The sequence below is a fragment of the Vicugna pacos genome, chromosome 10, assembly GCF_048564905.1.
Source record: "Vicugna pacos chromosome 10, VicPac4, whole genome shotgun sequence".
Lineage (NCBI taxonomy): Eukaryota > Metazoa > Chordata > Mammalia > Artiodactyla > Camelidae > Vicugna > Vicugna pacos.
Genome location: NC_132996.1, coordinates 26,743,872 through 26,768,110, shown reverse-complemented (window position 1 = coordinate 26,768,110; position 24,239 = coordinate 26,743,872). Strand labels below are relative to the sequence as shown.

Sequence of the window (24,239 nt, the reverse complement as noted above, 5' to 3'; positions counted from 1 at the left end):
TCCTGAGTATACCTATATAATACTGGGATTTATACCACAAGGGCTTATCAAATGCTTGTGGAAGTTAAAGTGAAATTAATTTACAACATTAATATAGAAAGTCTATAGAACTATGAATTCTCTAAAACTATATGAAAAATTTGCACTGTATATTTTATAGTCATTTTCTAAGAGAAAGTGTCTCACAGTTTTTATCAGATTCCTAAAAGGGTAAGTACTACAAAATGTGAAGAATCATTAATTTAGAGAGAAAAGGGATATTTACATCTATTGACTCTGAAAGGGAAAGATGCACTGATCTTTAGTTACCTGATGATTGGTTCCTCTGATCTTTCCCACTCTCGGGCCTGGGGGTTAAAGGGAGAGTAAAGGTCTGTATTTCCACATCATTACGGTGCTGCATGGTAACAATGGCACAGAGTCTCGATAATGGCAAGGTTCCTTTGGCGACCATCTGTTCTCTCACATTAGGATAATAGTACCTGTAAGCCACAAAAGCAAAAGCTATCAGCTGGAAGAATTAGGCAGATGAATGATTTATTCTGTCCTAAGGATCAGCTTTCAGTATCTAGTTTTCTTTGGAGCCTGATTGTTCTGTATTTGTGGTATACAGCTAAGGTCATGTCTGGCTAGATTTACTGTTCATTATGTTCTGTATTTGTGGTATACAGCTATGGTCATGTCTGGTTAGATTTACTATTATGGGAACTCATAAATTATACTGTGTTCAGTGTCGAGCCCAGCTTCCCACAGGCTTTCTGTTTGATGAGTCTGCATCTGGCTTGATCCTTTGGGCATAGCCACTCCTAAAAGCAACCATCCTGCAGCACAAGTGGTTCTAAGTGGAACAGTCCCAACTTCTTCTATGGCTTTAGGCCAAACCCCCAATTTTGGAGGGGTGATAAGGATCTGTTAGTATCTACTCTATTTCCTCCTCAAGTCAAAATATTCCATTCCCACATTACAAGGTTGTAAATCAAACCTAACGTTCACCTGACTGCATTTAGGAAAACTTTCCGGCAAGTAGACGGTACTCTTCTCAATTCTGAGCCCTTATGGTATAAATCCCAGTATTATATAGGTATACTCTGATGCTATTCCCTCTCCTTTTATACTTATGTTCTCTTAGTCATTTTAGTTGGTTTCTTGGAGGTAGTGATGCAAAGGGGGAGGTTAAACATCTGTATTCATGCCATTATCTTCCCTGGAAATCTGCCGAAGTCTGTGACATAAGTGGATTTATATTTTACAAAGGCTCCTCTTCCAGTGGTGGGAAGAACAGATTGCAAGAAATGAGTCTAGAAGTGGGGAGACCAGTTAGGAGGCTGTTCCAGTAACTTAGGCATGATATGATCAGGGTCTGAACTATATAAGGCAGGAAAAGGAGCAGAAAAAAAGTGACTGATATGTTTGAGTGACAGTAAGAGATGAAACTAAAACTTTCCTTCCAAATGTAAGTAGTGGTTAGAAGTATAAGATACAACTAATCCCAAGAGCCTAACAGTTTAACAGATTTCAGTAAAATCTGGGCAAGCGTCACTATCAAACCCAAATAATATTAAACAGGGCAGAAGGGGCCTCTTAGCTTCCTTACGATTCAGTCTGGGTTAATTAAGGTAAGGGTTGCTCAGTGATTGTGCCCTTTCTTCCTAGGCACAGGAATGGGTTCTCCACACTACCTGCACCAGATTTCAAACTGGACTCCACCTCCAGGCACAAGCCCACGTGAAGAGAAGGCACTGAGTAGGAGCCTTTGCACTGGAACTTCAGTTGGCAACAGAAGAGAGTGATGGTGCTCACTATTAAAGACGGGATCTGGAACACAGAGTGTGGTTGCAGATCTGAAAGGCTTCAGAGTGATTCCTATGGAAAAGAAAAGCAGTTCAGAATAATCCAACACATCATTTAGTGTTTTATATGTAGTAAGACAATATGTTAATACCCAGTATTATTCAATTTTATCATCATAATACTCCTGTTAAAGAAACAAAGCAGGTATTACTACTTTTGCACAGATGAGAATATGGACACCTTGAGATTACATGGTGAACCCAAAGCTAGTAAGCGACGGACCTGAAACCAGAATCTGTATCTTCTGACTGCATTATTCCTACCAAGGTCCATTTCCCTAGCAGCTATAGTCCCCTAAGGTGCTATGATAATACAGAGGAAAGAGATCCCTTTGTGAAGGGATCCCGATGTGTGAGAGTTCCAACTTCTTCACTTCCTTATCAGCACTTGTTAATCTGTTTTTTTAAAATATTATAGCCAACTCAGTGAGTATGAAGTGGTATCTTGTGGTGGTTTTGATCTTCATCCCCCAAAGAATGATGTTAAGTATCTTTTCATGTGCAAAGATCTTTTGTATATCTTTAGAGAAATGTCTATTTCGATCCTTTGCCCATTTTTTAATTGGGTTGTCAAATTTTTATCATTGGTTTGTAAGAGTTCTTTATATATTCTGGATACAAGTCCTTTATTTGAACTTTAAAACCAATACTGGCAGCACTTTCACTGTTATTCATAGACATGCTCAGAATGGCAAAAATTTGAGTCATCCAACCTGCTCACTCACAGCTGAGACTAAACAAACAGGGAGACCCACTGCCTTCTTGTTTTAGCTCTCAGAGATAAGCAGAAGACAGAGCTGGTAAGGCGCAGTGCAATGAAGTGCAGAAGCTCTGGTTCGGGGGCCAGCGGGACAGGGTTTGAATGCCAACCTTGGCACGTGTTACTGGGGCAGCCTCAGTCACTGACACTCTGAACCTCGTTCTCTCTTCTGTAAAATAAAGCAAATAGAATCTACCAGGATAAGCCGTTTTAGGATTTAAGATTATGATCTATGTGCAATATGGTATGTACACGTATTCCCCAGGAGTAATGGTTCAAAACCCTCTAACTCATGCTCTTTATAACTTTGTAGAATGTAACTACTGTGTATAAAACTGTATGTTTACAGAGGATAAGAGTGAGTAGGTCTGTAAATGATATAAAATGAGACAAAATGTAAATAATTGCTGGATCTAGGTAAAGGGCATACAGAAGTTCTTTGTACGATTTTTGCTTATTTTTCCATAAATTTGAAATCAAATCAAAATAAAATGCCACAAAAAACAATTTAAGAAAAATAAAAACTCAGACTAGCTCCTGTACTGCCCAGGTAAGAGTAGAAACATTGAGGAACACAAAACTCACTCAGGAAAAAAATATTCCTAAGTATCTTCAGTAAAAGAGCCACGTAAGAATGAGAAGGCCCAATCTCCCAAACCTACCATTTTCAAGGAATTCAGGTCCTTTCAGCACATTGGATTGCGAGTCTTGAACTGGAAAGTAGTATTGGACATAACAATCTGCTTCTCCCCAGACTGTTGCTTGAAGAGGGGTGAGCCCTTTAACTTTGTCTACATGGAGCTCAAAGTGGTGCTCCATCAATCCATTTCCTTGGTCCCCTGCCTATTAAATGAAAGAGACATTGGTGAGCTTTAAAGAGTAACTTGTTTAGAATATTTCTGCTTCTCTTTGAAGTCTGAGAACAGATGAAGAAATAAGCACAACTAATTAGCTGATACTAAAACAGGTACTTAATCTTCATTGTATATAAATCTCACAACTGATCACTGTAATCAGATCAGGCAGGATTTAATCCAGACTGTGAGACTGGGTCAATATCAGGATCCAGAAATGTAATCTAGTATGTTCATGGAGGAAGGAGAAAAAATGACTATCTCAATAAAGGCTAAAAAGGCATTTATTAAAATTTAACACCTGCTCTTGATTCTTAGTACACCAAGAAGGCTATTTCCTTCATAGGAAAAAGAATACATATTTGAAGCAAACAGGGATCAATTTACTTATTATTTTTAATGAAGTTGGGAATATACTGAGACAGTTTGTTAATGATAAGGACTACTTGGGGAAGGAGTGAATATACTGTTACTGAATGTATTTCTACTAATAACAATTAATAACGTATTTATTACTTACTGTGAACCAGGCACTGTACTAAGCCCTTCGCTTACATTAGCTAATTTGACATGCACAGCTAACAACAGTGGAACTGGGGTTTGACTGGGTAGTATGACTCCAGAGCCAATATTCTTGACCTCTATTTCAGACACTAGACAACTGATTATTGCAAATATTCAAAGGGGAATTCAGGATTCAGATAAGGATCAGACTGCATGATTTACACGCTTTAGTATTCTAACTACGAATGCAAAAAATTTGGAACAAAGATTGCCTTGAAGTCGAAAAGCGTATGTCAGTGTATCTGCTCAAAAACCTTTCTTAGGGAAACAGAAAACTTGCAGTTTGATTCCCCAGAAAAGAAAAATATGGGGGGAAAAAAAACTTCTCAGAATTACAGCAGCTGTTTAATTTGGCCATACAGTATTTCACACAGTAATTTAATAATTCAGTTCTGCAGGCACTGAACTAGATGGACACTGAATGTAGAAGGAAAAACAACTGTATTTGCAGATATCTAACCTCTTAAGGATTTCTTTTGTGCTCTTAGTATTATTTTCTAGCTTTCAGTATGAATAAAAGATCTAAGTCTACACTGTGAAGTGAGGGCCATATAACACCTACATAAGACTTTGGAATATTATGGATCATTTTTATTTGTGCTTTTATGTCATTTTAATTTTTTTGTGGGGGGAGGTAATTAGGCTTGCTTGCTTGCTTATTTGTTTGTTTGTTTGTCTGTTTAAATGGAGGTACTGGGAGTTGAACTCACGCTCTCCTGCATGCTAAGCATGTGATCTCTACCACTTGAGCTATACCCTCTCCCTCTGTCATTTTTATTTTATTTTATTTTATTTATTTTTTTTGAAATGGATCCGTTCTTTAATTAGGTTCTATGTAGTAAGTTTAGAACACCAATTTGTGAGGATAAATTCCATTTGTGAGAGCAAACACAGAGCGGAGGTAGCCCTGGAGGTGAGGGACAGCTTTGATTCTTCGCAGAATTTGTGAGTCCACAGCTTTCTGATCAGCCTTGCGCTGCTCTGTAATCTCGTATTTCTCTTTCTCTGTGTCGAAGATCTCGCCTTCCTGGTGTCTCGGCTTACGCAGCTTCTTCATTTTGAAGTAAGTATCAGTGAGATGTTCTGGGATTTTTACACCACTGATGTCAATTTTGGTGGAGGTGGCAATAACAAATTTCTGGTGTGTTCTACGCAGAGGAACTTGATTGAGGGACAGAGGTCCAGTCACAAGAAGCAAACCACTGCTCAGCTGCTTCAGGAAAATGACCCTCTTGCCTCTGTGACGCCCAGTGAGGATGATGAGAATGTTCCCCGGAGTGATGCTGGCGCGCAGTTTCCTCACGTGCTTACTGAAGGGTTTCTTGCAATGGCTCAACAGCTTTCGAGGCACATCTTCAGTAGGATAATATCTAGGCATTTTGCGAAGCTTGACCACTCGGGTACCGCCGTTCTTGTCACCACCAACTGGTTTTGTGACAGTAGCAAGAACCCTCACCTTCTTTTTCTTTTCAACCTTGGATTTAGCTGCTGAATACTTCCTCTTGTACAAGGCCTTTCTGGAATACATAGCCGATCGGGAATATTGGCCAATTCCTCTGACCAGGACAGGGTTGTGGCTGCAATGGGGCTTCCACTTCTTAACCTTCTTAGCCTTTTTAACCTTGCCGCCAGCATCAGCCTTCTTGGCTTCAGGTTTTTTCTCCTTGGTGTCTGGCTTCTCCGTTTTTTCACCCGCCATCTTGCAAGATGGGAAAGAGAACTAAGGCCTCCCTCTGTCATTCTTAAATTAAAAAACAAAACAAAAAAACTCCCACCATTGTCTGTTGATAGACACTAACATATACCAGAAAGAACAAAGCTGAGAGTTCCTAATAAACAATAACCTACCAATAGACATTTTCCTAATAGTTCTTTCTCAGCTAGACACATTAAATTTGTCATTCAGATTCAGATTAAAAAACAAAACATACTTAATGATATGGAGACTGAGACTTGGCTACACTAGTAAAGAAATCAAATGAAAGATACAGGAGGACATGATATAGTGGACTCAGTGTCAGAAGACCTGTGTCTGAACACCAATTCTCCCACTTGTGATCCTGGACAAGTAATATAACCTCTTCGATTCTCTGTTTTATCATCTAAAAAAGAGAATGACAACGACGCACTTCATGTAGTTATTAGGGAAATATAATAAAGAACGTCAGTGTGCTTCCTCACTTGTACAGCACTGTACAAACTGCTTTTAAGTTACTAGTAGAAAAGCAAGGAACTTCACTTTAACTTTCCAAAATCGATTTGATCAAGAGTAAGATTTTGCTGGCTTACATTTGGGTCACTCTCCCACTCCTACCCCCAATTTTTTCCCCAAGACTATTTTCTTTTTGAGACTCTTTTTAGGGGGAATGGTTTTATGCTCGTCCCAATTTTTTTAAAAGGCAATTAAGTCAGTAAATTAGTGGATTAAGATCTGGTTATCCAATTACATTTTCGTATAAATTCAAGAACCTCAGAAGGACACAGATAGCCATTTAAACCGTGAAAGAAAAATACTAATGATTTCTTTGATCTACAGCAAGCACTGGAGTGCAAGTATATTCTTTTGTTGAGCCTTTCACTACTGAAATAAGAATTTGGGGCAATGATTTCACCAAAATGTGCAAGATAAAATGAGATTATGATGCTTGAAATTTGCTAAGACAGTAGATCTTAAGTGTTCTCACCAAACATACACAAAAGGTAAGTAGGTGAAATGATGGATATGTTAGCTTGATTGTGGTAATCATTTCACAACATACACATTTATCAAAATATCACATTGTATGTCTTAAAATAAGATTATGCTTTTTGTAAACAATCAACTGTTTAGTCACTACCATAGCAACAGATGCTACAGATGGCTGGTTCAGGAAATATGCTGGCCTGGAGTTGAAGGGAGGAAGTGTTCCTTCTTCATTCTTTAATCTCTGTAGTGCTATTATCTGATCTGAAGAACCCATAGCTAAGAAGACTCGAAGTCTCCCATTTTGGTGTCCTGAGAATACATCAATCACAGGCATGTAGCTGTCGACAGCAACAACTGGGTACTGAGCATCAAGCAGCAGGCGAGAAATCTTAGGATCTCTAAAGAGAGAGAAATTGTGAATGAGAAAATAACAATCATCAATCATGTCACAGAGTTCCTTCATTTCTTTCTTGGGTCATTTTCTCTGTCTGTTAAAAATGGATCTACAACTAGAAAAGTAAAAAAAAAAAAAAAAATTCTATCTATAGTCCAGCAAATAAAAATGACCAGGCAGAAAAGTTCCAAATGTAGCAATTTGAAGGCAGGGAGTCTAACTTATCTTTGTATCATCATGGCCCAAGCCCAGTGTCTGGGATCGAGCACTATCTCAGCAGAGGTTTGCTGAATTGCATTATTTTACAGGTAGGCAGTCTGGTCAACTAGAAAAAGTATGGATTTTGGAGATTAGCAGAACATTTGGATAATATTACCAATAATATCTGCCATTTACTGAGTGCTTACTTTGTGGTAAGCACCTGATAAAAGTTTCTATAGTCCTTCTAACACTGCAAAGGTTGCTATTATCCACTCTTAACAGATGAGAAAAAGTCCAAATGCTCTTCATTATACCATTCTGAATCTTAGATTGGTCTTACTTGCTGTATGACTCTAAATAATCAATGTAACTTTTTACATTTGTTTCCTCATCTGTAAAATGTAGTTAATAAAACTTCCATCAAAGGGCTGTTGTTAGGACTAAAATGAGATAACAAATATAAAATACCCACATGATAAGAGCTTAGTAATTGGTAGCTACTATTGTTTTACGCTCTCTCAGCAAAGAATGTCTCTAATGAAATGAGAAGGGACCAGACCAATATCATAACAAAAAAATGGAAAAAGCCAAATACCTAGAGCTGACAATGGTATTCATGCATCCAGCAGTACTCCTTAGCCTGACCTGGCTTTCCAGTGTTACCATCATGTAAGTATTTAACTGTTCACCAAAGGCTTACCCATTTATTTTCTCACTGAATCCTCACAATTGCTTCAAGAGGGAGAAAGGGGATCTATTATCACCCTCATTTTACAGATGATGAAAAGAAAGCCAGAGAGGCTGCCATCTCCAAGTCAGATGACAAGTTTCCTCATTTATAAAATGAGAATGACAATACCTCCAGGAATGATAGAAAGGCTCACATGGGAAAGTGCCCACAAAGGTGCTCTTTTCTAAGATTTGAAATACAGCATTTAAAACACAGAACCAAGAGAAGGCTGTTAGGAAAGAGATCAGTGCTAAAATAACTAAAAATCAGTACTCTGAATCACAACAAAAAATGAACAGTCTATACTGAGGAAAGAAATAGCCTTCAGATAAATCAATACCTCATCTAGGTTTGGCACAGTGATAAGTAAGGTATAGCAATCAGATCTGAAGGCCTGAAAGACAACACTCAGTATAGAAATCTTGCAAGTAGTTGATGTGAACAATACCAAAGTTTTGTGATAGAGATAAACCATCAGTTTTGCGAGGTAAACCACTAGTTTTGTGAGGTGATAGCCTTTGACAGTTGAGTTTCTTGGTGAGAAGAGTGGGTTGCAGACCCAGACTCTCTGGGTTCTAACCCTGATCTACTACTTTACGATATAAACGACAAGTTATACAACTTCTCTGGGCCTCTGTTAACTCATCTATAAAATAGGGAAAATAAAAGTTACCTGCCTCAGAGAATTGTAATGAGGATTAAGTGACTTGATATATGTAAGGTTCTTAGCAGAAGGCCTGAAACGTGGAAAGCAGTATCTGTAAGAATGCTAAAACACAGGAGAAAGAGTAGTAACTGTGGTGAAATTGAGGAAAGTTCCTCCAAGGAATTACTGGACTGGTCATGTTTGCAAACCAAAAATATTCCTCTTCAGTTCTCACAAAGTTAAAAGATGTAGAATAGAGTACTCCAAGGGGTCCTACTTACTTGAATGACATGTAAAACTGATGAAGAGGGAGTTTCACCAGCCCTAGCAGCTTGTCCTGTCCTGGGCTCCGCACCTTGTTCCATGTTTCAATTACCATCACATTGTTCTTAAGCCTTTCCAGGTATTTGGAAGACAGAGAGACAGGAATCACCTGGGGAGGGGAATAACCAAAAACAAAAAACAAAAAACAAAAAACAAAACAAAAACCCATACCTCAGACAAAGTATTAATTTATACTTTTATTCAACAAACACTTACTAAAAGTCTATTGTGTGCCATGCACAGTGCTAGGAGCCCATGACATCAAAATAAAACCCACTCTGTATCTTCAGTCTGAAGCCATAGTCTTATGTTAGAGACCAACCAATACAAAATGGTATGAATTCTCTGATGACAAAGCTCATATATATAGGGCTTCAGGGACGCAGAGAAAGTTGTCAGACATGTCAATCATGGTGTTTGCCAAGTTCATCCGATCCTTAACAAGGCAAAATGACTCATTTGTAAACCCATGCTGAGAGACAGATGTTTTTGAAAAAAAGATGGCTACTGACTAGACAAGGGTTGAGCACCTAATCATAGGGCAGCCAATCCACTGGTTGGGTGGTATGGCCTAGTGCAAAAATTTCTGCCCAAGTGGTGTCATGGTAAATAGCAAGGCCAATTATTCATCTAGATTTTCAGTGTAAATTACTCCAGAGAAAAGTCACAAAGAGAACTAGAAATCTGGAGTCAAGAGCAGGTCAGTCAAATTGATGGTGGAATCAAGGGCCCACCAATTTGAAAGAACCCAAGCTGTAGTACAACAGCAGAGGATGAATGAATGAAGAAACTTAAAGAAAACACGAGAGACAAAAAGGGTGAAACCAGAAATGATATTAGGCATGATGAGAGGAAGACACCAGAAGAGCAGCGAATGGGAACAGAGCTACTTTTGCATCCATATAAGAAAGTCCAATTACATAAGCATCCTGGGCACACTTCTGTTCCCTGAAACCAAAAAATTTAAGCACAGCAACCTAACTTACAAACAGGGAGATTTCATTCAGAGAGAGCTTTTGGGAAAGAGTAGACCTAAACTAAAGGATAAGCAGGAATTACCTAGTACAAAAAGCTCTGTCAAATAGGAGTTGTTAAGGCTGAGAGGAAATTCAAAGCAGAAGGAACAGTGCAGAGAAAGACACGAGGTTGGAAAAGAGAATATTCAGGAAAATGCAAGTAGCTGAGCATAACTGGACTATCTGGTGTGAAAAGAAGAGTCACTGAAGTCGAGACTAGAGAAGTACAAACAGTTCTTAAAGGGTCTTGTAGTCCAAACTAGGAATTTGGACTTTATTCTGAAGGCTATGAGTTTCAAGCAGGGAGCAAAACATTCAGGTTAGTGTTTTAGAAAGATCATTCCTGTTGGTTCACAGAGGAAGGAATGGACAGGGAGAGACCAGAAACAGGTAGGCCAGCCTGAAGGCTATCTGAAATGAGAGTGAGGTCCTGAATGGAAGAAGTGGAAATGAAATGGCGGTAAGATGATATAATCTGGAGATAAAGTTTGCAGAATCTACTGAACTTGGTGAATCATTATGTAAGACTCAAGGACAACTTTTAGGTTCTGCTTGAGTTTCTGAGTGAATTATGGTATGAATTATGGCAGACAGGAGGAAGAGGGGCAAATTTGGAAGGAATAATAAATTCAGATTTGGACACATTTGACTTCCTTCTTCCATTTACACATTTTTACTGACTATCTGCAATATGCCAGCTGACGTATTAGGTGCCACATAGAAAGTACTTCTGAGATATTTGGGTGGTGATGACCAGCAGGGAGTTAGTCATAGAGATCTGAAACTAGAGGGAAATGCCTGTCCTACACAGAAGTGTGGATTTGAAAATCATCTTCATACAAATGAAGCTATGGGAGTAGATGTTGCAACCATTGAGAAAAAGAGGGTTAGTTTGGAAGAATGCCAAGGAGAGTAATGGAAAGGAACACTAATAATTAAAAGTAAGAGAAAGGGAGAAGTGTTGGGGTCACAACTCTTTTCCTAGTTTTCCTATTGGCCTGATGACTGAAAAGGAACAGCTGTTGAATCAGGAAAAAATAAGAGGATAGATTTACAAAAATCAAGAAAGGAAACAACTTACACACTAGCATCAAATTCCACTGAGACATCAAGTAAGGTGAGTATTGAAATAAATGCAGAAATAAATGAGATTGAAGAAAAATAAGTAAAAAAATAAGAGACTGGAGAAACAGAAAAGAAAGTGGGAAGTTTAACTGATCAAAGTCCTAGAAGCAGCAGAAAGGAATAGAACTCAGAATTCAGGCAAAAGTAATAGTGGGAAACCATACAACTGAGACAGAACAGAAGGAAATAAAGACACAAAAAGTTCTTAAATGTTCACAATGTCTCTTCCTGTTCCTATCCAATAGTGGGACTGGATCTACAAACCAGATAATTATAAAAGTCTCTCCCCAGTCTAAAAAACATTTTAGATTTTACAATGGATTTATGATTTGGGAAACATATTTTTATTGCTTTCCCCCACCACTGCCCCCCTCATCCCTAATGGATATGGAATGTTAAGACATATACAAAGTTACCTGAGAAAAGTTAAAGACTGGTTTTGTTGTGCCCCATGCGATGACAGATCTGATGACCTCCTCTGTGCTGAAGAGTTTGCAATTTAAATAAACATTGCATGGTGGTTGTTTCTCAGATTCTCCAGTAATGAAATCTTTCCCATCTGGCACCATCAACAGCACATGCAACAGCAATGCATTCTCTCTTGGTGACCCATTTATCTGATTTACCAAAACACGAGAGGCTGGCACAGTCTTGGAGATTGAAGGATTTGGTGCTACAGGGCTTGGTGACTTTGGGGTGGGGAGCACCAAATTCTGCACTTTCTTTATCATTTCTTCTTGAATTTGATCTAGGTTCTGTGGATTTTTGGTACAGGTAACATGTTGGCTAGGTTCTGGCAGTGTCTTATCTGGACTTGTAAGAGCACAAAGTGGGGTATGTTGGGTACTGCTATTTAACTTCGTACTGACACCAGCGAAGTCCTTGTTATCTATAACAAGCTCCACAGTTACCTACAGAACATAAAAGGAAGAGAGTTAGTAGGAATATCTTCTAGAATCGGAATCAGAATTTTGGAGCTAGAAGCAGTATGAGATTGTTAGGAAATAAATTAACTCACCCTCAAATACCATAATAGTAAGAACACTAATAGACTGCATATACATTACCTTACCAGGATTAAGAAAAGCTAGGCAGATGACTTATCAATATACAAGTTGAGCCTAGAACATCATCTTGTGCCAGAAAATAAGGAAGTGCTCAGAAAAGGATGGTGACATATTGAAAGGATACACAATCCAGTTGAAGGGGCTTTTACTGGACAAATCTGGAACAATTTGAGTATCAAAATGTATAATGATAGTAATGGATTATAACCTTTTGAAAAATGTGAGAATCCATGAGTCCATACCAATATAAATAAATACGGGAGAAGGGACAACTCTTCTGTATCATAGAATGCCAAGTAATAAATGCGCAGGGAATGGTGGAGTTAATGGTGAAGTTAGAAAACCATATTCTTTTAATCATAGTGATAAGTGATTCAGATAAACTCCAATGGAGGACATTCTACAGAGTCCAGACCAGTTGGTCTTACTTTTCAAAAACGATCAAAGTACTGAAAAGACAAAGAAGGGCTGAAGAACTGTTCCAGACTAAAGGGGATTAGAGAGATATGACATTTAAATGCAATGGATCATCTTGGACTGAAAAACTAAACTGCTACAAAGAGAAATATTAGCACAAGTGGTAAAATTTGAATATAGACTATAGATAGGATATAGTAATGCTGTTAAACTGATTTTTGAAACTGTACAGTATTATGTATGATATTGCTTTTGTTTTTAGGAAATACAAGAATTTAGGAGGAAAAGGCATAATGTCTGTAATACAGTCTCAAATAGTTCAGAAAAAAATTATGGGTGTATGTGTATACAAAGAAAGAGAGGAGAGGGAGACAGAAAAAAAGAGGGAGAAAAAGAGAAGAAGCAGATAATTAGAAGGCAAAAACAACAAATGTTAATAATTGCTGAGACCAGGTAAAGAAAATGTGAGTTTTTTCTTACTATTTTTGTAATTTTTCTCTAAGTTTGAAGTTATGTTTAAAAGTTTAAAATGTTACAAAGTTAAAAAGGATGCAGGGTAAATGATGAAGAATCAAAGTGGTCACTATTATGAGACTGAATTACTAGAGATAAAGGGCACTTGCTGTTCCTTTCATTTAAAACCCACAGCAAAGTTCTTTTCTTCTATTGAAAATAGACAGCAATCTATCTAGGCAGTACTCTTCTCAACAGAACCAGGATAGAAAAAAAATTCTAGCCCATCAGTTCTATTTATTACCTCTTTCTGATTATAACTCTTGCAGTCCAGAATGAACTAGGAAAGCAAAAAAGTAAAACTTTGGTAGTGGAAGAGTAACGTGATCTTATTAATATTTTGCAATGATAAGCAAGTCTTTAAAATTAAGTGATGTCTATTACTAAGAAGGCCAGGAAGAGGGCAGAGAGGGCTTTCAAGAAGAGGAAGCAGTATGAAAATCAAGAACAAAAGCATGGACGTAAAAACCAGCACAATACCCTAGGAATTCTTTACATAATTTGATATGGTTCCTGGTAGGGAAGCTGCAAGAGAGAAGGCTGCAGTGGTAGGTTGGGGCCATACAGTGGGACCAATTTTACCCTTTGGGTGATGAGGAGCTATGAAATGTTTTAGGTATAGTTGTGATAATTTTAAAAGCTTGTGAGGACAACAGGACAAAGCTGTCCTGTTCAGATTCTTTTACCTAATGGGAATGTAAATTGGTGCAGTCACTGTGGAAAACAGTATGGTGGTTTCTCAGAAAACTAAGAATAGAACTACTATATGACCCAGCAATTCCACTCGTGGGTATACATCTGAAAGAAACAAAAACACTAATTCGAAAAGATATACAAACTCCAGTGTTCATAGCAGTATTATTTATAATTGCCAAGATATGGAATCAACCTAAATGTCCATCAACAGATGAATGGATAAAGAAGATATGGTGTATACACACACACACACACACACACACACACACACACACAAATACTACTCAGCCATAAAAAAGAATAAAAAATTTTGCCATCTGCAACAACATGGATGGACTTGGAGGGTATTATGTTAAGTGAATAAGTTAGATGGAGAAAGACAAATACTGTATGATATCACCCATATGTGGAATCTAGAAAAATACAACAAGCTAGTGAATATAACAAAGAAGAAACAGACTCACAGACAGAACAAATCAGTGGTTACCCACTGGGAGAAGGAAGAGGGGAGGGGCAATACAGAGGTAGCAGATTAAGAGGTACAAACTATTATGTATAAAACAACAAGGATATATTGTACAGCACAGGGAATACAGCCAATATTTTATAACAACTATAAATGGAATATAACCTTTAAAAATTGTGAATCACTATTTTGCACATTGGTAACATATAATATTGTACACCAACTATAATTCAATTAAAAATGATTAGGGCAAGCTCTAAAAAAACAACCAAAACTTCCACTTAAGAAATTGATAGTTCTGAATAAAAGGAAAGAATCCTCTCTCCAATGCATTACACATCAGAACTCATTCCACCAAGTCCAAACCCAGTCACTTCCTTTCTTGTTCACTGCCACTACTCTAGTCTAAATTATCAATCATCTCTTTTCTGGACGTATGCAACAGATTCCATATTTTCCCTCTTGCACTCAACAATCTATTCTCCACACAGTAATCTTTTAAAATGTAAATCAGATGTTACTCCCATGCTTCACTGTCCTTTCCTGGCTGAGGATAAAAGGTAAACCCTTTACTCTGACCTACAATGCTCTGAACGATATGGCTCCCACCTGCCTGTCCAGTCTTAGTTTCTATCACTCTCCCTTTTGGCTCACTGTCCTGGGCAACATTCTGTCCCTTGACAAAGCCAAGCCCATTCTCACTTTAGGACCTTTGCATGTGCTATTCTCTTCTCTGGAATGAACTTCCCTGTGCTTTTTACTTGGTGGCCTCTTCCTCTCATTCTTCAATCTCACCTCCTTAGCGAGAACTTCCCATCTCCTACTTCCTCTCAGGTACTCACTATCGCATCATACCATTTAGTTCCTTCCCAGCACTTTTGTTGCCCTATTTTAACATAAGCCTAAGACCCTGATTTTCTTATTCACTGCTGTATTTTCAGGGCCAGCCAGTAACACATGCTCCAAAAATACTTGACTACCTGAATGTATATGTACATACCCTGAGGGGGCCAAGTGGAGTCTGGCCATTTTCCTGTTGCACTGGAAGCTGGTCACTGAAAGAAAGCAGCTCAGACTGAATGACAGCTCTCAAAGGCAGTGATGCAGAGCCAATGACTTCTGGCTGAGAGGAGAAGGGAAGAAAAAGTTTAAGGTAAATTAAAGAGGAGACACAGGGTTACCGGGGTGGGGGGCGGGGTAGAGGGTGGGAAGGGACAGACTGGGGTTTCAAAATTGTAGAATAGATAAACAAGATTACACTGTATAGCACAGGGAAATATACACAAAATGTTATGATAAATCACAGAGAAAAAAATGTGACAATGAGTGTGTATATGTCCATGAATGACTGAAAAATTGTGCTGAACACTGGAATTTGACACAACACTGTAAAATGATTATGAATCAATAAAAAATGTTAAAAAAAAAAAGAGGAGACACAGGGAACTTTAACTGAAGTGACAACATATGATGACTTATTAAGGAACCCATGCTTTATGAAGTCAATAGCTTAATTATTTGGCTTAGGCAACTCTACGCTGGGAAACCCATATTATGCCACGTTTTGGTCCCCATTTTGGGTTTCACCACTTCTCCCTGGAAGATCAGAGAGGGTTTCATGAGTCATAAAGAAGTCAGAAGATTACCTTTTTCTATTTTTAAGAGTTCTTTATGAAGAATGTTCAACTACTCTTAAAAATAAAAAGTAAAATAAAGGTGATGCAAATTTTTACCATTAAAGCTAGGAAAATTACAAAACAATATACCTGATGCTATCAAGGTTATGGAGAAACTGAGGCTGTCATATGCCTGAAGCTCAGAATATAAACTGTTAATAACTTTTGGACAGCAAATTTAGCAATAAGTATAAAAAGCTTTTAATATTCATATTCTTTAGCTCAGTAATCTCACTTCTGGGAATTCATACTAAAATAATAAACAATACATAAGAAGCTCATACACAAATGTATATATTTTAAAATTTAACTATGAGAAATAACTAGGTATTCAATAATCAGGAATTATTAACTTAATTACAGCACATTCCTAGAATGGAATAATATGTAGCCATTAAAATGATGTTTACTAAAAGTGTGAAATAATATTAGTAATACTTGTTATGTTTATTAAAAATAGGGTATTAAATTATACACAGTAGACCTTCACCTATTTATAAAATTATGTGGAAAAGATTAAATATATTTTTGAAAAATGAATAAAAATCCTCAAGACAAATTTTTAAAAAGCAGGCTAAAAATTACATATAAAATTATCCTAATACAGAGATTTACATACATAAATGTATTCATTTGAAAAATATAAAAGAGATTCACATAAATATTAACAGTTATTTCTTGGTGACAAGATTATAAAAATAATTTTCTATAAAGATACATATAATTCCTTTATAATTAGAAAAAAGCCATTAACTACATAATTCAGTGTAAATATACTGAAATGCTTATAGAGGTTGTCTTAAAGTTGTGGAACTATGTGTTTCTCTTTGTCTCCCTCTTTTGCTGTATTTTCCAAAAAGAATTGTATAATTTATATCCTGAAAATACAAACAAAAAGAAAACAAGACCATTCCTCATGCTATCCATACAAAAGGGGAGGTCAAAGATTATAAAAGCTAATCTCTGTTGAAGTAAAACCTGCTCATGACATAGTTTATTGATTTCTGTTGTACCAGTTACAAGCAGATTTTATAATCTTGGAATCAGCTGATAAAACTGCTATCCACATTATATTTGAACATGGGTTGGGTACCTTATGTATTCGATCTGAAAAAAAGAAAGTAGACCCTCAAATTAAGGCCAATATCCTGTATCAAAATATCCAACAGTCAACTCTTCAGAGCAGGGAGCACAGTAAAGAGGTTAAGAACCTAGGATCTCAAGTCAAAAGACTTGCAAGAGAGTTCTGGCTTTGTCTTTTCTTAACTTAGGTGACCTTAGACAAGTTACTTCTCTAAATCTTGGTTTTTTTCATCTGTAAGTTGAAGATAATAATGTACCTAATTCACAGAGTTGTCTTAATCATTAAATTTGATAGTGTTGTTCATGTAGAGCCTTTAGCATAATATCTGGCCTACAGCAAACACCAAACAGAAATTTAAAACAATAACACTAAACAATAATCATAAGCATTAGTGTCATTTGAGCCTGGAGAAATTCCTAATTTAAGAAGGAATATAATTTTAAGTATGCTCCAAATCCCTGGTGTAATAAATGGTAACACAAAGGTCAAAAGCACTTGAAGTACCTTTTTCTGTGGGGTTTTCTTTGTGTAAATTTGGAAAATGAGATTGGAATTCCACCAGTGTTCTATCATCGGGCCACCAAACTGTACTGGAAACACAAATCTCTGCTGGAATTTCACCACTGTAAGGAGAACCAAACACATAAGCACACATCACACCACCCAAGTGGAGTCATTTCATCTATCTATGGCTCAATATCACCTACCTCGCTTTTAAATCTAACTAAAATCTCCATCAGGAATCCAGTCACCAAAGTGTTATTAGGGTTGTAGGACTGAAGGAACAGAGACAAAGAGAAAACCCTGGGTACAGCACAGAGAAGATAAGCAGTACTGTAATGCTCTACTTTGCCACGAGAAATGAATGTCAAGCACATGAGCACAGGATGTGTAAAGAGACATTTCATACACTTTACTGGATGTAGGTATGACAGTGCTTTTAAAAGACAAGTTGGCTGGTAGTTTAATGAAAGAAGGGGGCTGGCTGGATGTGGGACAATGAGGAATAAATGAAGAGAAGAACTGAATAAAAAACTGTAATAATGAAAGTAAGTTTATTTTCTGGCTGAAGACGAAGAGATTCCTACTGTCATACTTGAACAAGGTTCTAAGTACTGATGTTAACTAGCAGTGTTAGGACAGAATCTGTCTTTCAGGTGGAAAGGAACGGGTTTCTGCTATAATAGCAACTGTAAATGGGATAGAGTCATGGTAGTGTCTGAGTTTGTGCTCACTGCTATGGGGCTTTAACAGGTTAAATAAAAGGAATTTCAGACGAGAATCATTTTATATGAGTAAATCTGTTACTAATGACCACGTCAGACACAATTTATTACCTGTAAAATGACCTTCCCATCCATTCAGTTCTAGACCCTTAAAATGGATATGAAAAACTCATAAAAAGGCCCAGTTATAGAGAATCCACTATCTCTGGCATTCATCCAAACTGCCCATTTGACCTACTGATCTCTAGCTTTGCCATATTTATTCTTGACTCTATTTCTCTTGGTACTCCTGGACAGGATATGGGTCTCGCTACCTGGATCTAACCACAGGAACCGTGAGCAAAAGGTCTGGGCCCAGCAAGCCCACACCCACTAGACCAGTTTACCTGATTATCCTACCATGGGAAGAGAAGTCAGACCATACCTACACCTCATTGGTATGCTGAGAGGATCAACTGAGGTAATAGATGAAAAAGCACTTTGGACAGTATAAAATCCTTTGTCTACAAACAGAACTCTATTGCAACCTGGTGCTACTCAGATTTCTCCTTATTACTTAAGTATGTTTTGGCACTATATTATTGTATTTCTCATATAATTCTCTATTTCTTAAGCTCATTTTTTTAAACCACTGTAAGTAAGTTAAGGTAATAATGGAAGAAGAAATTCATGTAAATAAATTGCTAACAACGTTCCATAGAAGACTTTCTTAGGAATTGGAAGGGATCCTCAAAATAACTTGTCCATTATTATTTTGAAGAGAGGCCCACAGAAGAAAAGTCATTTTGTCTAGGGTCACACAATTAAGTGTGTGGTATGATAACCATAACTAGAACTCTTCTTCCAATTCCTGGCTTGATGCTTATTCCACATGTCCCATACTATCTTTCTCAGAAGAACAAGGGGAGAACTCAATTGCTGTGTCCAACAATAATAATAATGCGTGACAAGCAGTATCGATTTAGAACACAAGATTTGGAATCAAAAAAGTTTTAGGTTCAAATTCCAGTTCTACCATATCTAAGATAACCAGTTGTGTTATCTTTGACAACCTACTTAATTGATTTATTCCTTAGATTCCTCTTTCCTCATCTGTGCGTGTTTTAATTTAAGGATTAAATGATTAATGTATGTAAAACACTGAGTAGCTTTTTCGGCACATAATTTAGTGCCCAATAAATGTGAGCTACTATTAGTTACATACTATTTTAGTTTAATGTTTTTACATTCATTATCCCATTTGACTGTCCATTAATCTCTTGTGTAATATAGGCAGTTCTTCCTTTGCAGATACTATGTTAACTGAAACTGGTGTGTATCAGAACCACGTCCTCACCATATTTCAATTTTAGAGATGGGGAACCTGAGGCTCAGAGAAGTTTTAAGGAACTCATTACATGTGATACAGATAGAAGGAGGTAGAAGGGGGAAGACCAGAGAAAAGAATTCAACATTTTTCTTTGCATTAGGGTTTGATAAAAACAGTTTAACCACATTAAAGCTCCTCAAACATACTTCCTTTAGTCAGTAGGGTCAATTATACATTCTTGAATGCTTTGAACAAACCTCCAGAGCACCTTTTATTGCTACTGATAATTTAAGCATACAGCCAGAAAGTAAACATACAAAAAGTTTTAAATGCCCTAATTCTTCCTTAAAGTGATGGGGAAAGTGAAACAATGTACTCTAGTACTTTAGGTGCTATTTTTAAGGGTAAATAAGTATTTATTTTTAATATTTGTGCTAGGTATATTCACATCAAATGAGAAATGATGCACGTGCAAGATTATGTATTAAAGTACTATTTTTAATAGTAAAATATTTCCCCCTTGAATTACTGTTATTTTGGAATGAAATGGATGTATATGAAAACTATGCTCTTTTTAAAATTTTTAAATAAAAAAATTTATTTAAGTATAGTTGATTTACAGTGTTTCAGGTTTATAGCAAAGTATGTATACATGTATTCTTTTTCAGATTCTTTTCCATTATAGTTTATTATAAGGCACTGAATATAGTTCCCTGTGCTATACAGTAGGTCCTTTTGTTTATCTATTTTATATATAGTAGTGTGTATCTGTTAATCCCAAATGCCACATTCATCCCTCCCTCATTTACCCTTCGGTAACCATAAGTTTTTTTCTATATCTGTGAGTCTACTTCTGTTTTATAAATAAGTTCATTTGTATCATTTTTCTAAGATTCCACATATAAGTGATACCATATGATATTTGTCTTTCTCTGTCTGACTTATTTCACATAATATGATAATCTCTAGGTCCATTCATGTTGCTGCAAATGGCATTATTTCATTCTTTTTTATTAACAGCAAAATATTGAAAACAACTTGAATACTGAAAGTTGAAAATACTATAATAAGTCAAAAAAGCCAATCACAAAAATCATATATTGTATGATTTCATTTATATGAAATGTCCAGGATGGGAAAATTGATAGAGATAGAAAGTATATTAGCAGTTGCTTAGTGAAAGAGGGCGAAGAAGGAATTGAGTTAATGCTAGTAGGTTCGGGATTTCTTTTATGAGGGATGAAAATGTTCTAAAGTTAGATTGTGGTGATGGTTACACAACCTCTGAATACACTAAAAATCACTGAGTTTCACATTTCAAATGGGTGAATTGTATGGTATGTGAATTATACCTTGATAAAGCTGTTTTTATAAAGGGAAGAAAAGAAAAATGGCAACAGTAGAAAGAACATGATCTAAGCATCAGGAGTTCTGAGCTGTAGTCTCAGCTATGCTACTGCCTTGCTGCCTTGCATCAGGACAGTCCTACCATCACTGGGCCAGTTTCCTCATTTATAAAGTAAAGGAATTAGAATAGATTCACTTCAAAATTCTTTCTGCTGCTAAGACTCTATAATATAAGAATCAGATGAGTAATTAAGGATTCAAAAATTCTTCCAAAGCCAAAATGTCTAAGGAGTAGAAACCAGGTTCTCTTACTTCCATCTGTAATTTTACTGGATGCAAGTCGAACGACCTCAGTGATCAAAGCTGTCTTTGCTGACCCACTTCTGGAAAAGCCCACAGGAAAATGATATTCCACAAAGAAGGTGCTAAAAAATTAAAACAAGATAATTAAGAAACAAACCAAATAATAAACCACTTTTCTCTGATAAATCCTACATATCTTTCAAGGCCCTATTTTTAGAACTTCAGGTCCTCAGAGGATCAACCTCTTCTCTTCAAAGCCTTCACTAATCTTGTCAGGCAGAATTAAAGGCTCCCTTCCTTGTGCCCTCACCACACTTTTAATATAAAACATCTCTTTTGGCCCCTAAAGCCCTATTATAGATAGCCATTTAAGTGTTTCTCTCTTCTCCTGATTGTAAGGCAGGTAAGAACAGAGCTGAGATCTTAGTTTTCCTTATTCTGATACTTAGCATGGTGCTTGGGATCTAGTGGGGGATCCACTACATTTTTGTTGACTGAATGACACATATGAAAGCATTTTATAATTTGTAAATTATGCAATTATTTACTATTATTATCAGACACACTTTCCAGAAGTGTCAAATTTAGTTTCCCATGTTAGAGACATACCACTTTTTTGTTGTTGGCAGCTTAGGTGGTCTCCCAGGAAACCTTTTTTTGCCAGGGGTCTCCTGAGGACTATCTGGAGGAACTCTCATTGTTTCGATGATGATTCTGACTGAATGTGCTCTACCCAGAAGGGCCAATCTATCCACACTCAGTGTCATCATTTGGGCATCTTCTGGAGTTTCTGATATCATCTGTTGTTCAACCAAATTTCTGAAAGGAGGTCATACAGACAGTGAGGTAGACGGTCAGAAGCCAAACACGAAATGATCTAGTTTGTACAGGCAAGAGGAGGAAAGAGGAAGGGCAGCAAGCATCCTAATTCACAAGTTATCAAGGATTGAGAGATGGTTTTAATCATAATTCTGGTCCTAATCTACAGTGAAAGAAATCTCAAAAAATGTAAAAACATTCTTGAAATCTAAAGGCTTATCTCCACACACAAGTATAGAAACCGATGTAACAGACTTTACTTCAGTTATGCACTACTTTAACATAACTACACTTCTGTGTATTTTTTTCATTTGCTTTCTTTATGCGTATTTTCTACATAAGTGTAATAGAGCACACATACAACCTAGAATTCTGTTTACTCACTTAATCATTTTATCATATCCATCTTTTCATGTTATTACATTTTTAAGGACTACAATACTTAACGAATTACTGTAACTCATTTAACCAGTCTGATAGTGTTGGGCAAACACAGGTCGTTTTACTTGAGGAGATCTTTTCTTTTGCCTCTAGCCAAGCATTCCTAGAGAAGCTCACCTATTTTTCTTGCCCACTGTCCTTTTCTTCAACTTATAATCATTTGACTCCAGAATCTTAGGAGATCTGGCAAGAGCTTTTGACTGGCTCATTTTTTTAGAAGGGACAACATCATCATTTTCACTGAAGACATCACTGATGCTCGTATCAGATTTCTATGGGGAGAAGAAACAAAAAGAGAGGCACTAAAAGATAACTGCTTTGAGGATAGTGGCAATAAAAACATTTCTCTAAAAGTAGTAATCAAATTAGTCTCTGTACATGTATGTCTCTTGAAGAGACAACTGACACCAGGGAGATAATTTGGCATTTTTCCTGCTTATACAAAAAGAATCTGAAGTTCACAAAAATAACCTACAAGTTCAGTTCAAAGGAAATAAATGAAAACAGATTCCTTGTTCACATTCTCAATAATATTAACAATCACGGTTTACTGACCACCTACTATGTATCTGGTACTATGTTAAATGCTCCATGTGTATTTCCAATACTTACTATATTCTTATAAGGTGTCTTTATCTCAATTTTTACAAGTAAGAAAAGGAAAGCTACGAGAAGTTAGGCAACGTTGTTTATGATCCACAAGTGTAAGCAGTAAAGGTGGATCTTGATCTCCATGAGTTCTAGAGCCTGTATTTCTACCACAGTTTAAGGCACACTGACTGTACAATTATCATCTAACTATATGGATGCGAAGACTCTATTTTTTTTTTAACCACTCCATACTACTGATGATTTATTCTGCTTTTAATCTTGCTATGATGAAATGTTTATTATATGTCATAAATTTCCTTAATGGCAGACTGGTGGCTAAGCCCCCTGTAATTAATTTTACTGTGAGAAAAGGCAACTATAATTGACTGATCAGCCCTTACTACCAGAAAATGCAAAATAAAAGGATAGCATTGTAGTTATTTAGCTCCAAATTTTTAAAAAGCTTGCTGATATAAATGCAGGAGACTACTCCAAAGTCATTTTACGTTTATCACCCCCAAATTCCTTTTTTTCAGCATCTCAGGGTGTATAATGTATTGACCTGTCATAAGGGTAACAAATTAACAGTTAAATAAGCATGACCAGACTGTCCTTCTAGGAGGCAATACAACTTTTTCAAGGTGAAATTACAAAGCTTTTTGCTCTTAGGTTTTTCTTAAGTGGCAGTTTAAAAAAATGGTTTTGACAAGGCAATCAAAATCTAGATGAGTCCACAGCCTAAAGGAAATTAAGAGTAAACATAAACAAGGTAGTTCAAGAGCTAATAATTTTAGGAAACAAAACCACAAGGTAATGCTGAATTTCTAAGCTGTGGTTGTTATTCAATATTAAGAACATCAAACACTGACCCCAGGGTAGGACATGAGCATTCTAGTTCCTTGGTCTTCCCACTGTCAATTTGTTCACTCCTTTCAATCAACAATTTTCTGAAATCATTTTGTTCAAATAGCATGGGTGATTACTTAGTACCATGCATACATTCATTCATTTATTTACTAAGTATTCACCTAGTACTTAATTTCTATCAGGACTTTGTTGTACTGGTAATAAAAAGACAATTAAGACATGTTCTTGTTCATGAAGAACTGTATCATACAACAAAAGGGCTAAAAT

At 36.7% G+C, this 24,239-nt stretch overlaps 1 protein-coding gene and 1 pseudogene across 7 annotated transcripts in view; both read right to left on the bottom strand.

The window, feature by feature from the left end:
• Window positions 1–24,239, bottom strand: part of C2CD3 (C2 domain containing 3 centriole elongation regulator) — a 106,834-nt gene that overhangs the window by 52,782 nt on the left and 29,813 nt on the right. For all 6 annotated transcript variants that reach the window (XM_072969235.1, XM_072969236.1, XM_072969237.1 and 3 more), the window contains 11 exons: window positions 22,632–22,786; window positions 21,864–22,073; window positions 21,264–21,376; window positions 17,574–17,692; window positions 15,310–15,432; window positions 11,567–12,061; window positions 8,967–9,118; window positions 6,866–7,112; window positions 3,273–3,453; window positions 1,680–1,863; window positions 310–482 (listed from right to left, as the gene is read on the bottom strand). In XM_072969235.1, the coding sequence (XP_072825336.1) occupies window positions 310–482; window positions 1,680–1,863; window positions 3,273–3,453; window positions 6,866–7,112; window positions 8,967–9,118; window positions 11,567–12,061; window positions 15,310–15,432; window positions 17,574–17,692; window positions 21,264–21,376; window positions 21,864–22,073; window positions 22,632–22,786 (2,152 nt within the window). The remainder of the gene's footprint in view (window positions 1–309; window positions 483–1,679; window positions 1,864–3,272; window positions 3,454–6,865; window positions 7,113–8,966; window positions 9,119–11,566; window positions 12,062–15,309; window positions 15,433–17,573; window positions 17,693–21,263; window positions 21,377–21,863; window positions 22,074–22,631; window positions 22,787–24,239) is intronic.
• Window positions 4,837–5,742, bottom strand: LOC102526684 (large ribosomal subunit protein eL6 pseudogene; annotated as a pseudogene). Its single transcript, XR_001458918.3, has one exon. The product of XR_001458918.3 is annotated as a large ribosomal subunit protein eL6 pseudogene (transcript).